Source organism: Ichthyophthirius multifiliis, assembly GCF_000220395.1.
Source record: "Ichthyophthirius multifiliis unplaced genomic scaffold scaff_1120509251164, whole genome shotgun sequence".
Taxonomy (NCBI): Eukaryota; Ciliophora; class Oligohymenophorea; order Hymenostomatida; genus Ichthyophthirius; species Ichthyophthirius multifiliis.
In genome coordinates this window covers 16681-31795 of record NW_004086143.1, presented here as the reverse complement: position 1 = coordinate 31795, position 15115 = coordinate 16681, and the positions used below count along the sequence as shown (strand labels likewise).

The following is a 15115-nucleotide window of genomic DNA, read 5'->3' as shown; positions in this document are numbered from 1 at the left end:
CTTAATAATAAAGCTTTGGTAATATATATTAATAATAATAATAACAAAATTAAAATAATGATTAATTTAATTAAAAATAACATGATAATAATAATAATTAAGGATTAAGTAATAGTAAATATCCAACACTTAAAAAATGAAAATATATATATATATATATATATATTTTATATAATTTTAGTAAAATTAATAAAAAATTATTAATAGAATTATTATAAAAAAATAAATTTTATATAATATATAAAATATATTTTTATCATTATTTAAAAATTAAATTTGTATTTTTTTTTAAAAATAATTATTAAGCAATAATTTTTTTTAATAATATATACATATTATTATAAACACATTATATATTCTTCTAATAAAAATTTATTTATATTTAATAATTTTTTATTTCATAAATATATATAAATAAATAAATTAATTTTTTTTTAAAAAAAAACATTATATATTAAAAAAAAATATATATATATATTATTAAAACAAATTTTTATTAATTTTTTTTTTAAATAAAAATAATAATGTTTTTTTTTTAAAGAAAGAGAAATATATATTATATAATATGTATTAAGGAAATAGAGTTTTTTAATTAAAAATATATAATTTTTAGTTTATTTTTTTTTTAAAAATAAATAAATAATTAATTAAATGTTAGATTAAGCAGAATCAGTAAATTTATTAAAAAAGGATAAATCAATATCTGATTTTAATAAATTTGTTGGCTTAAAGACACTATTTTATGAATATTTATATTTAATTATAAAAAAAGATGAATAATCATTATTAATAAATTTTATTTTAACTTTAATTCATTATTTTTAAATATATTATTTCGCTTTTCATCCTGTTGTAATATAATAATAAAAAATTAAAAATTAAAAAAAAAATTAAGATATAAAATGTATGGGATACATCAAAAGCAGATGATATAGCAGCGGCTTTTGGATATCCGGGTTTAATACATATATATAGAAAGTCAGACTATATGATATATTTATCATATTTTTATATGAGTTTGATAATAATAGTGTTGTTTTTTTTCATGTTCTTATATACTTATATATTGATAGCGAAATAAAAACAAATAAATTATCTTTTAATAAATATACAATAAATAATAATAAATTTAATTATTTATATTTTATATGTACCATTCTTGGATATTTTTATTATTATTATTAATTGCTAATCAACAAAAGGGTAAATGAAACTTGCAATTTATCCAAATGAAGTTTGTTGGTCAGGAATGCATATTTTTAATGGTGCATGTGGAATAGTAGGAATCAGTTTACTAGAAATATTTGCATATTTATTTAGTTATTTATATTTTAATGGAATATCTAATAATAAGAAAGTAATATTTAAAAAATATATATATATATATATATATATATATATATATATATATAATTTTTTTTTTTATATAGACAAATAGTGTATAAAATTCTAGACATGTTCTAACTGATCATTATAATTTATGTATTTTAGTTTTTTCATATAATTTTTTGAGTAGCAAAGAATTTAATGGTGTACTAATTGCTATTTATTTTATAGGAAGTAATCTAGTTTTTTACATGATATATACTAGAATGCCTTTTAATAATTAAATTGTGTAGAGATATTAATCTTTATTTACTACAGTATATGTTTGGACTTCTATTATGTTATCATTAACTTATGTAAAAATAAATATTTCAATAACATTTTATACATATTTTTTTAAATTTTATTATTTATATTTTTTTATTAATTTATAAAAAGTTAACTGAAAAAAAAGTTTTTCATGGTCTATTATATGCATGGGCTATTGGATTGCCTTTGATAATGTTTATAATTTTTTGGATTCCAATTAAGTAAAATTAAGAAACCTTTACAATGAATGTTAATATAAATAATTTCACAAGTCCTTAATAAGTTATATAACATGCAAATTATGTCCAAAAATTAATATAGAATGACATATCAAAAACTCAAACATCCCATCTATTAAACGGCTACATTTAATTTCATAATAAAACATGTTTAAGTGTAAATTGTCCAATGAACAAAATTAAATATAAATAATAAAATTAAAATTAATAAGAAATATAAAATAAAGATTAAAAAAAACTCAATTAAAAAATAATAAAATAAGATAAAAGGTATATATTTTGTTATGAAATGCTTTCTAAATTATATGAAGCAGCTATAGCTACTTACCCTTAAGATGTTTCTTTAAGAATCGCATATTCTGTGTTTTTAATGAAAGTTTTAAAAAGTAAATAAAATGCAATTAATGAAATTACAGAAGCAGAGAATTTAAAAATTTCATATGATGATTTTTTTACTATATATTAAATAAAGTAATTCCTTTTTTTTATTATATTTAATTATTTTTATATAGAAGAACTTTAGAAACTGAAATAAATCAGGCTTTTTTAGATGGAAATATAGAATATAGTGAATAGAGAAATTTGGAAGGATAAATATAACATTTAAGAATAGCTATGGAATAAACTGTCTCTTTATTAATTGAATTTTGGAGTCAGTTTTTGGATGAAAGGCCTGATTTAATAAAATTATATGATATAGGATCTAAGCTTTTTCCATTAAAATAAATGGTTGATCTAATATGGAAGAAATTAAGTAGAAATTAAGGTGAACAATTACCTAAACTATTCAGAATTTATTCGAAATATTTAATAGAAATTTTCAATGATAAATAATAAGGAAAAGAGCTTTTAGACAAGGCTTCTTAATTTGAAAAATCATAAATTAATAGAAGAGATTTTCATTTTAATTATTCTATTGAATAAAATCTAGATGGAAATTAAGATGCAATGATTTTTATGACTTTGGATGAAGTTAATTTTTATATATATAAATCTATATATAATTAAATATATTTAATAGGATAGAATAGGTTAAATAATTTCAACAAATTTAAGTTGTGTAAGTCTTTTTGGATACGCAAAAACAGAACTATTGAATAAAAATGTAAGCTTTTTAATGCCTTTTGTATATGCAAAGTATCATGATTAGATTTTAAAGAGATATATAGAAACTAATGAAGGCACTATGATTAATAAGGACAAAATTGTATATGGAAAGAATAAAAATGGATATGTTTTTCCGATTACTATTAATATTAAACCGATTTTTCAGGCTTTAAAATACGGAATGGAATTTATTGCGATTTTCAAAAAAGAAAAAATTGTTAAAAATTATGCAGTTGCAATTGCGACACCTGAATATTTAATAAAAGATATATCTTCAAGTATATATTTTTAATTTTAAATATAAAAAATAAAATAGATAGTTTAAATATTTTAGGTATCGATCTTAAAACTATATCTTTATAATCTGTTTATTTAAATAATTTAGTAAATATATATATATAAATAATTATATAAATATATAAATATATAATTATAAAATATTTATATTTATATTTATATATGTTTATATAGATAAATGATATCTAATAATATAAATAATGCTATTTAAATAAAAATGGAAAATAAATAGAATATACTTTTCCTAAAATAAATGAAGATTTAGTTTTATTTAATAAAGGAAATTATATTGTCAAATTGAATGTTTGGTTAATTGAACTTTAATTTAAAATTAAAGAAAAAGATAAAGCAGGTTTTATATTTAGAGTTGAATTATAATAACCTAAAAATATTAATCTTATGAATTCTAGTATAAACAAATCTAGAGTAAAATAATAAAAAAAAAATAGTATAAATAGCTAAGAATTAGATTCAAGATAAAATTACAAATTAAATGATTTTTTATTTAAGGCCAAAATAGATAAGAATTATTTTATTTTTTAAGGAGAATATAAAGCAGGATTGATAAATGAAAATCCTAATAATTAAAATAGTATAAGTATAAGATATGAAAATAAAGATTCATCCCTAGGATTATCAAATTCAAATGAAATAATAGTATCTTAATTAGCTAATTAAAAAGAATAAATTTAAAATGAAAATATTTTATAAAATAAAAAAAAAATAGACTATGGATAAGGGTAATAAAAAAAATTATATATATTAAGAAAAAAAAATATAAATGTTAAAATATATATATATATATATATATTTATATATATATATTTAATTAAATATTTATTTATATATAAATATTTTTCTTTATATTTTTATTTATTTATATATATATATATATTAATTTATATTATATATATAGATTTAAAACCTTACGTTTGATTAAATCTGTTTTACGTGATATTGATAAGGAATAATCAAACATAGAGTTAAGTGAAAGTGAATTAGAATAAGAAAATAAATAAGAAAAATAAAATAAATTGAACCATAAATAAAATCAAAATATTGATTTAAATTAATTTTGCGAAAGTGATTTAAATTCTGCTAAAGAACTTAACTAAGAACTATCTGCATAAAGTGAGAGTGCTACGGTATCTTCTTTGAAATATTTTTCAATTTTTGTCATTATTTGTATGATATTAATCGCTACATTAGATTTTTCTTTAATGTAATTATAAATAAGCACCTAAAATAATCTTTTGAAAAGTATTATTTTAGTTTCAAATAGAATGTCTGAGGTAAATGAAGTTATTTCTTTAACTAGAGAATTACTTTTTTTAGCTAAAAAAATTAGATAACCCCCATAGTATTCTGAAAATTCATTAAGTCCTTCTTTTGAGTCAGACGAGAAAGTTTTAAGAAACAAAATATAGACTTGTGTAGTTGAAATAGAATTTTTGACAATAAAAATTTAAGAAATATATTAAGATTCGAATGATATAGTGAAGATTTATTTTGAAAAAGGATCTTTTTAGGAGTTTTAATTGTCATATAGTACTTAGTAGTTTATTTCTAAAACTCATAATATTATAAAGCTTTAACTTTCAGAAATAAAAGAGTCTTAATCTGATGTTTTTTTTATTTTATTTAATGGTTTGAATGATTATTTTCTTTAACTTAAAAACCAATATTTTTAAATAGTCTCTAATTCTTAAAAGAATTTCGAAGAAATTATAAGCTAGTCTTAAACTTTTCTTTTTATCTCAATAAGTGTAATGTTAATCTTTTCCCTTATTGTCACTGTCTTATTGGGTAAGACTATGTTTGCAAAGTTACTTATTTTGAGTGTTTTTTTAGAAATTCCTGAAAATACGGCTAAATATTTGTATTTAAAGTGTGATAATTTTCTCGCTTAATTAGGATCAGAGGAAGAAGATTAAGTGCATTCAGAAATAGAATTGAATGTAGACGAAAAAAATAATAATAATGATAAGGCAAATTTTTTAGTCAAAAGGAAAAAAAAATTTAAAAATACAGATAATGGTAATATTAGATTTTTATTGAAAATGCTTATTGTTGCAGTATTTATTGAGGCTTATTTTATTTTTAATTATATATTAGGAAATAATAATATTTAGATTATTAAAGATTTATAATAGGAGTATAATTTTACAAATTTTGTAGAACCATACTATTCATTTACTTAAAATGCTTTAAAATAACATATATTTGATTCCACTTGGACTATTCTAAATAGTAATTCTTTGACTATTGTAAATAATTTAATTGATAATTTATATGAATTTGATTCAAATTTACATTAAGTATATAAATAAATATATATATATATATATATATATATATATATATATATATATATATATATATTATTAGGAGCATGCTAAAAATAGTGATCAGCATAATAATTCAGCTAATTATTTAGATTTTTTTAAAAGTGTTATGTTTGATGATGCTTGTATAGTTATTGTTTAATAAAAAGGAGCTTCCTAAACTGAATGTGAATAATTCAGTTAAGGATTGGTTAGATAGGTATTTTTTTTATTTAATATTTTTTGTATATTATTTATAACTTTTCATTTTATTATTAGGGAATTATAGGAGTTATAATTAATTATTTTTAATTAATTAAATATTTGTAAAATAGAAGTTTATGGATGTATGAAAATTCTCAATCTTAATACTAATTTTAGTTTAGCGATTGGTAATAAATAGTTTTTTAAAATGTAAACATTAAAGTTAATAATTTATATAATTTATTAAGATGTCCAGATTCTTTTGATTTAAGTAGAAAATATATAATTTAATATAACATAATTATTTTGTTTATTTTTTTAGCTAGAATATAAACTTAATACATAAAATCATCTCTTCGATATTTATAAAATGCATTCTTTGAAGAAAACGAATTATTATTTTCAAATTATAAAGCTTAAAGAATATTATTTCTAGTTATTTTTATACTTGTGTTTTTATTTACAGCTTTTACCGCTTGGATGTCATTCTTAGCTACTTTAAATAAAGAAGTATTTTTTTTTTTAATATATAAATGATAAAAAATGTTAAAAATTAAAGATTTGGTCAACTAAATGCTTACTTTCATTTATTCCAGTAAACGAAATAAAGAAAATTAAAAATATTTCAAATTTTATTAAAGAATATATATTAAAAAGAAAAATATGAGAAAAAAGAAAATATAAGAAATATAAACTATATATATATATATATATATAAATATTTAATAAAAGTTTTAATAATTTTGTTTATAATGTAAAAAAAAAAATTATATTATAATATTTTTAATATTATTTATTTATATATTCTAAATATTTAATATCAATTATTCAATGCTTTTTTTAATTTATAACTATTTAAAAATATTTTAGAATAAATAATATATAAACCTTTGATAAAAAGTTGTACTTATTATTTTTATATATTATTTTTTATTATATATTATCTTAAAACAAATATTAAAATACTATATTAATGTAATATCAAATAAATTTTACTTTCTTTAGATTTATATTATAATAATTTTATATATATTAATTTAATCAATATAAATATAATATAAAGAATAAATATTTTAATTTTTAATGAATAAAAAATTCTTTTAACTTCCTAATTTTATAGAATTTTTTATTGGATATGGATCATATCATTCAAATAAGATGTAACATTAAAAAATTTAAAAAATAAATTAATAAAAAGTAACAAAATAATACATATAATATGTATTCCTATAATTTTAAATACCATTATGGCAATGATAAAGCATTCACAAGTAAAATTATTTGATTAATACTTAAAATCTGAAATTCCTTATTTCGAATTAAATTTTAACTTAATTTTAGTATTGGTGCTAGGGGCAATTTACATAAAAATTGAATATTTAACAGGGGTAAAAATAAACTAAATATAACAAAAATATATATGTATATATTTATATATATATATATATTAATATAAATATTTATATATATATATAAATATATATAATATATAAAATATAAAATATATAAATATAAATATATTTTAATATTTCGTATTATAATTATTTAAATTTTAATACTAAAGTTAATAACTACAGTATTTTATTTAGGAGGATGGGTATTAAATAATATATTATATTCAATTGCATAAAATAATAATTTTTGTACATTTCATTTCAGAACTGCTCTAATAATTAACATTTTAGCTTGGATTACATAATTTATAGGGCATGGAGTTTTTGAAAGTAATATAATAATATATTTAAAAATAAATAAATATAAAATCATATATAATATATATAAATATATATATATATAAATATATAAATATATAAATATATATATATATATATATAAATTATATTTTTTATAAACATTTTTTTAATTATAGAAAGATCACCTGCATTATTAGATAATATTTTATATACTTTATCTGCACCTAATTTTGTTACTATTGAAGTATATTATTATTTATTAATATATATATATATTAATATATATTTATTTATTAATATCTATAGCTAATGTTTCTAATTGGATATAGAAAAAATGATTATGAAGAATGTACAAAAAAAATAAATGCAAATGTTTTAAATTATTAAAATTAAAGAAAAAAAAAGAAATAATGATAAATTTTTTTAACAATATTTATAAAAATTGAAAAATTATATATAAATTTTTCATTTAATTACATATATCTAATAATTCAAATTTTTTATATTATTTTTATTTTTTTTTTTATTGATTATTTTGCTTTTTTTTATATTTATATATATATATATATATATATATATATATATATATATATATATGTATATATGTATATATTTTTTTTGTTAAAATAAATCTTATTGTATAATTTTCTTTTTTTTTTGTTTAATAAATAAAATATTGATTTATTTAACATTTTTTGTATTTTTTTAGTAATTTTTAATTTCTTTTATTTTTTTAATAAAACATTTATAATTTGAAATTTATTAAATTTTAAGATATTTTGAAAATTTTTATTAAATAATATTTAAAGAATTTCTTATTTTTTTAAATGTTCGTATTCATATTTAACTAAAATTGACATATATAATTTATACTTTTATTAATTTTTTTAATATAGTTTACTAAATATAGTTTATTTGACAATAATAAAGTTGAAATATTCTATTTATCTAATATTTTATAAAATATATTAGATAAATAATATTATTAAAAATAGGATAATATTTATTTTTCATTATTTATTTTTTTATATTTTTAAAGGATAAATTTAAAAGAAATTATATTTTTTTAATTTATGAATAAATAACAAGTTTTAGATATTTTAATTCAAAAATAAAAAAAAAGATCTTAACCAAAAAATAAAAAGTTAATTAATAGGATAGTATAATATTTTTTATTTTTTTTGGATAAAATTATAAAAAAAAATTGAGATGAATTTTTTTGATGATTTTGACTTATAACAATGAATTTTGTTATTTTTAATATTATACATATATAGTATTTTATGATTAATGCATTATTAAAAAGTATATATATAATTACTTTATTTATAATATATTTTGTAATTAAAAAAAATAAATTATAATTATTTATAAAATAAGCGTGTTTTTTTTTATTAATATATATATATATATATATATATATATATATATATGTATATATATATATCTATATATATATTATTAATAAATTTATTATCACATATTAATATTAAAAATAATATAAATAAAAAAGTCTTTATTTTTGAAATAAAAAAGCATTTTATAATACAATATTATTATAATTTTTATGAAAATTTAATATATTGATTTTATATAAATATTTAAGATATAATTTTATTTTATAAATGAACTTTATTTTTTATTTGTAATATCGACTTACTTAATTTTTTTTCTTTCATTTATAAAAATTATTTAAATCTATTATATGTATATAATTATATACTAAAATTTTATGTATATTAAAAATAAATATATTATTAATAGAAAAATAATATAATATAATGTAAAATTAAGGAAATGAAGATATTCAAAATATAAATTATATATTTTTTAAGTAAATATCATAATACTTCTACTTCTTTTATTGAGTTTTGTAAAAAATTTCAAATAATATTTATATTAAAATTTTCATATTAATTAATATTTAAAAATTAAGGCTATTTATCTAATTCTAAAAATTAATATTGCATAAAATTATATAAAATTAATATATTTTAATATCTTATAATAATATATCAAATAATATAGAATTTCAAAATAAAGAATATATTAATAAATATATTATCGAAATTTAGATTAAAATAAAAAATATTATTTAATTATTATAAAAATAAATAAATTTTAATAAAAAAATAAATTATTATATAATAAATATATATTTTAGATATGATACAAATATTTTTTTCAATATATTTTTTAGTTTTTTTAATAAACAAAAAAAATATAATGATGACTAATAATTAAATGAGTTTAAGAAAAATATAATAATTTAAATTTTTAGAAAGAAAAATAAAATTAAATAAAATTAAATAATATTAGAAAAAATAATATTAGATAAAATAAAATATAATAAAATGAAAAAATATTAGATAAAATAAATGTTTTGTAAAATTATTTAAATAAAATATACATAAAATAATTAAATTATTATATTAATAATAATTAAAGATATATAAAAATTTATATTAATTTTTAAAAGCAAAATTTTTTGTAAATAAATAAAAAATAATTATATAAAATTTATAATAATAAAATAGAAAATAATTATATATTTTTATAAATTTATTTTAAGAAGTTTTTATTTGGTATAAAATATATAATATAATATTTTAATCTAAAGAAAAAATTATAGAAAATAAAATATTAATTAAAAAAAAAAATATATATGAAATTAAATTTAATAAAATATATATAATATAAATATTTATATTTAAATATTAATTAATTAAATAATTGATAAAAATAAAAAAAATAAAAATAAAATACATATTTATATATAATAAAATATTATTATTAAATTTTATGTAAGATGTGTTATTCTTAATAAGTTTTTTTTTTATTAAAAAAATAAAATTATAAATATGTTATATATATTTATAAATATTATTCATTTAATAAAAATTATCAAATTTTTTAAAATTTTATATTATAAAATTACAAAGTTATAATATAAAAAGATAAGAACTTTTGATAAATAATATAAAATATATTATTAATAGTATTATTAGAAATAGTTAAATATTAAAATATTTTTATTTGAAATATAAATATTAAATACAATAAAAAATAAACTTCTAAAAAAATATAATATTTATATATGGATCGAAAGAAGATATATGAAAAATATTAAAATATAAAAAAATTTGATTAGTGGTTACTTGATAATACAGAATTTTGTTTAGAAGAAAGATATATTCCTTAAGGAATAAGTTAAAATATAAAATATATTATAAAATATAAAAGTATAATAAAGTTGGTTCAGGCACATATGGAACTGTAATTGCTTGTATAGATAAAGAAAACAATAATTAATTAGTGTCAATAAAGAAAATAGAAAAAGCATTTGAGCATAATATATATACAAGAAGAACAATAAGAGAAATAAAACTATAAAGATTATTAAAACATGAAAATGTATATATTTTAAATATATAAATATATAAATATATAAATATTTTAATATATAAATATATAAATAATTAATTTTATTATATATATTTTTAAATATTATATATATAAATATATAATAGGTATTAGGTATCACATAATTAATACTTCCATTAACAAGATAAGATTTTAATGATATTTATTTAGTATAACCTTTAATGTAGAGTGATTTTAGAGAAGTTTTAAATTCTAATCAGGAACTAAATGAAGAGCATTTATAATATTTTATGTATTAAATTTTTAGAGGATTAAAATATATTCATTCAGGTAGAATAGTTCATAGAGATTTAGTATATATAATTTATTTAAAAAATATAAAAATAAAATATTATTCTAATAAAGAAACCTAAAAATATTCTTTCTAATTATGAAGGTGATTTGAAAATTTGTGATTTTGGATTTGCTAGATATTTAGAAAATAAACTTAGAGCTAATGATCTAAGCGAATATGTAACTGCAAGATGGTATAGAGCGCCTGAAATATTATTAAGTTAAAAAAATTATGATTACAAAGGTATTTTTAGAGATGTTATTTAATTGATATATATTTTTATATTAATAAAAATAAATATTTATTAATTAAACGATATATATTTATATAATATATTTTTATTAATATATATATTTTTAATTTATATTTAAATTTATACATATATATATTATAGTTGATATATGGTCTGCTGGTATTATAATGGCTGAAATTATTAAAAGAAGACCTTTTGTTTAAGGAATTTCTTCACATGATTAAATTATTGGGCTTTTATAGGTTTTAGGAACTCCAGAAATATAGAATATTAAAAATATTGGATATAGAAGCATTTTTTAATCTTTGCCTAAATTTGAAAAAATAAATTTAAATAAAATATTTCCTTAAGCTTCTGAGTTAGCCTTAGATTTATTAAAATAATTATTAGAATTTGATCCTGATCTAAGATTTAGTGCATAATAAGCTTTAGAGCATCCTTTTTTTCAATATTACATTGTCCTGAAGATGAACAATAAAGAAATGAAGTAAATCCTTTAGAATTTGAATATGAATAATATGAATTAGATGAGGAATAATTAAAAGGTTTTTTATTTTTATTAAACTTTTTATAATTTTTTTTGTTATTAGATATTTTATATGAAGAAATTCTAATATATAATTTTGAAGATTTTAAATAATAATATTTTGAAAAACTAGAAAAAGGATAAAGTGTTTATAATCATATTATATAAAAAAGTTAAATTAGGCATTCGTTTGTACTTATTTTTTTTTAATAAAAAAATAAATTATTTATTTTTTAAAGTCAAGTATTATTTAAGAAAATAATACATCGAAAGATAGTGAATAAAATTTTTGATAAATTTTTAATATTATAAATAAAAGATTATTAAATATAATATGTTAATATATAATATATATATGTATTTATTCTTATATGTTTTTATTACATGTAAAAAAATTATTATAATATAAATATAAAAGTTATAATAATAATAAAAATAAAAATTATTAAAATATAATATATAATATATAATTTATTAAATTTAAAGTTTTTTTAAATTTATTAATATTATTTTATTTTTTTATTTGTAAATAAATCATCTAAACTTAACTGTTTCTTCAGAAATTTAAGTTTCTTTAGAACTAATGTCTATTTATTTAAAGAAATTTAAAATATTTTAACTGAATTGTTCAGTTTGAAATTTTTCATTTAAAAATTTTAATATAGTATTTAAAATTATTTATTTATCACAACTATTATAATATTCAGGATGCATTAATAAAACATCCAAAAGATTCTCAAAATCTTCTTAGTCACCTATATTAAATTATTACTTTAAATTAAGGAACAGTTCCATTACAGTTTATTCTTTTAAATTGATATTATATTAATTAATTATTTAATCTAATACTTTCATTTCTTATTACATGTTTTAAATGCTAGGTAAAGTATATTTTATATTATCTTATTATAATGCTTTAGTTATGCAATAGAAATAAAGATAGTTAAACTTGTCATAGTCTTAGGGCGATTTTATATAATAAGGGGTTAGTTTATCAAAATATTAAATTGATTTTTCTATATAAATTTTAGGAATATTATCACAAAATTGAATAATAAAATAAGAGATTTTTTCTCTACAAAAATCCATATTTTTATTTTTTATTTTTTAAATATATAAAAATAATTAGGTTTATTAAATATTTTTTTTTAAAAAAAAACTATATAAATAACATGATAATTCCAAAATTAAAAAAGATATGTAAATTAATTAATTTTAAATATAATATTTTAAGAAAAAAAAATAATTATAGATATTAAAAAATATATAAAAAGACTAATATTTAAAATTTTTTTCGTAATCAAGATTTATTATTATTTTATCATCAAAAAAAAAAAATTTAAATAATTAAAATTACATATTAAAATTGTAGAAATTGAAATTTTTTAAAAAGTAAATAAAAAAAAACTATAAATTTAAAAATTTAATAAAAAAAAAAAATTAAATATTTAATAATAAATTTTATATAATAAAATTAATTTATTTCATTCTTCATTCTTCATATTTTTTATTTTTTTTTCTTGTTTTTATAAGAATTTACAACTCATATCCATGTTATTTACCTTTTTTTCAAATTTCAAATATATTTTATCTATCTATTAAACCATCAAAAAATAAATTTGCTTTATTTTTTATTATCTTTATAATTTCCTTTATAACACTTTCCACATTTTCACTATATAAATTCAAACTCCAATCCTTTATTTTAATAAAATTTCCCTTTATATAAAATTTAGTTTCTTCATTTGTAAATTTCCATAACATTTTAATTAAAATTATTTTAAATATGACCTTCAAATAACTATATATTGGTAAATAATAATATTTATTTTCCTATTTTTATTTTTTTACTATTTAAATATTATTCTGTATTTTTTGCCCAATTAGTCTATGTTTCTTGATTGTTAAACTAACCCCTTATTTTTATTTATTTTATATAAAAAAATTTTAATAATTTAATTTTTTTTTTTTTTTTTTTACTTATTTATAATCTATCTATTCGCCTTTATAATTAATACCATTTTTATATGATAATACATTCCCTATTTTCTATTAGTTTTATCATCTAACTATTCTCCTTTATATATATCGCCATATCAATTTTTAAGTTTTTTTAATCCATTATTTAAATCGATATTTTTTATTATTCTTTCATATGGTCTTGAAGTCTATTTAACCATTCATATTCAAAAATTATGCCTATTTATAATTTTATTGAGAAATGTGGGGGATGAGCTTTTTAATAATCTATGTATTTTATTTGCTATTTAATTAGTCTTATTATTATTAATTAATGTTTTATTTATTCGATATTATAATCGTTTATATTAGTTTGTTTTTACTTTTTATATTAATTGGCTTTGATCTTTTAACTTGATTGATTTTCGGTTTTTTATCTTAAATATGTGATTTTAATATTTTTATGTCAGATTCTTTAGTAATAGAGAAGATGCTTAATTTATTTAATATAAAATATTAATTATAAGAATTTTAAGATAATATCCTATATACTTTATTTTAATAACTAAATTAATTATATTGAACTTTAATATATATATATATATATATAATATATTATAGTAGTTTTAAATTTATCTAAATATAGAAAATATTAATATAATTTTGCATAAAAAACAAAATATATTTAAATTTTATATATTTTTATATACAAAACACTTAAAATTTATATATAATTGATAGATTTAACTTAAACTAGGAAAATTTTAAGTCTTTTTTCTATAAAAAATTTTTAATAAAAATACATAAATTTATTAATTTTTGACATATTTTTTTCCATTTAGAAAATTAAAAATTTATTTGTAAAAAAAAAAAAAAAAATATGTTTTTTATTAATTTTTTTCCTAGTTTAAAAAATATAGTAGATATGGAGAATTTTAATTTCTTTTTTTACCAAATAAAATAGGTTTTATTTATATTTAAAAAGTTTATATTTTATAAAAATCGCGAATTATAAATTTATTTCAAAAAAAAATAAAAAAAATAAAAACATGAAAGAAATAATAAAAAAAAAGAATGTTTTTTTATTAAAATATCTTCTAAAACATTGTATTCATAAAATAATATCTTAAGTAATTGATATATCTGATATATGTGTTTC

The 15115-nt window shown here is 14.5% G+C and overlaps 1 protein-coding gene across 1 annotated transcript, besides 46 other annotated features; it reads left to right on the top strand. All coding sequences in view use genetic code 6, as the record gives it.

The window, feature by feature from the left end:
- Nucleotides 1-213: 213 nt before the first annotated feature.
- Nucleotides 214-278: a microsatellite.
- A 156-nt stretch (nt 279-434) lies between these two features.
- Nucleotides 435-476: a microsatellite.
- Nucleotides 437-480: a microsatellite.
- Nucleotides 438-474: a microsatellite.
- A 292-nt stretch (nt 481-772) lies between the features above and the next one.
- On the top strand, nt 773-12277 carry IMG5_151720 (PAS domain S-box family protein; the record flags this gene model as incomplete). The annotated part of the gene is made up of 15 exons (XM_004030813.1): nt 773-1357; nt 1431-1682; nt 1765-2345; nt 2387-2846; nt 2896-3259; nt 3298-3365; nt 3453-4018; nt 4195-5596; nt 5667-5822; nt 7371-7530; nt 7677-7744; nt 10744-10914; nt 11031-11237; nt 11290-11461; nt 11613-12277. The coding sequence occupies 15 exons, from the start codon at nt 773-775 to the stop codon at nt 12275-12277; spliced, it is 5877 nt and encodes a 1958-aa protein (XP_004030861.1).
- Nucleotides 856-904: a microsatellite.
- Nucleotides 1372-1412: a microsatellite.
- Nucleotides 2050-2107: a microsatellite.
- Nucleotides 3355-3428: a microsatellite.
- Nucleotides 3367-3422: a microsatellite.
- Nucleotides 4024-4066: a microsatellite.
- Nucleotides 4068-4192: a microsatellite.
- Nucleotides 4068-4193: a microsatellite.
- Nucleotides 4091-4167: a microsatellite.
- Nucleotides 4279-4313: a microsatellite.
- Nucleotides 5598-5660: a microsatellite.
- Nucleotides 6458-6494: a microsatellite.
- Nucleotides 6714-6750: a microsatellite.
- Nucleotides 6813-6845: a microsatellite.
- Nucleotides 7221-7327: a microsatellite.
- Nucleotides 7273-7320: a microsatellite.
- Nucleotides 7534-7642: a microsatellite.
- Nucleotides 7552-7649: a microsatellite.
- Nucleotides 7572-7641: a microsatellite.
- Nucleotides 7747-7800: a microsatellite.
- Nucleotides 7758-7805: a microsatellite.
- Nucleotides 7997-8047: a microsatellite.
- Nucleotides 7997-8052: a microsatellite.
- Nucleotides 8047-8113: a microsatellite.
- Nucleotides 8898-8959: a microsatellite.
- Nucleotides 9058-9118: a microsatellite.
- Nucleotides 9062-9110: a microsatellite.
- Nucleotides 9598-9654: a microsatellite.
- Nucleotides 9598-9663: a microsatellite.
- Nucleotides 9786-9879: a microsatellite.
- Nucleotides 9787-9879: a microsatellite.
- Nucleotides 9822-9879: a microsatellite.
- Nucleotides 9981-10051: a microsatellite.
- Nucleotides 10125-10163: a microsatellite.
- Nucleotides 10919-10971: a microsatellite.
- Nucleotides 10925-11027: a microsatellite.
- Nucleotides 11501-11551: a microsatellite.
- Nucleotides 11534-11588: a microsatellite.
- Nucleotides 11539-11585: a microsatellite.
- A 110-nt stretch (nt 12278-12387) lies between the features above and the next one.
- Nucleotides 12388-12460: a microsatellite.
- Nucleotides 12461-13400: 940 nt separating this feature from the next.
- Nucleotides 13401-13452: a microsatellite.
- A 367-nt stretch (nt 13453-13819) lies between these two features.
- Nucleotides 13820-13853: a microsatellite.
- Between the last annotated feature and the right edge of the window lie 1262 nt (nt 13854-15115).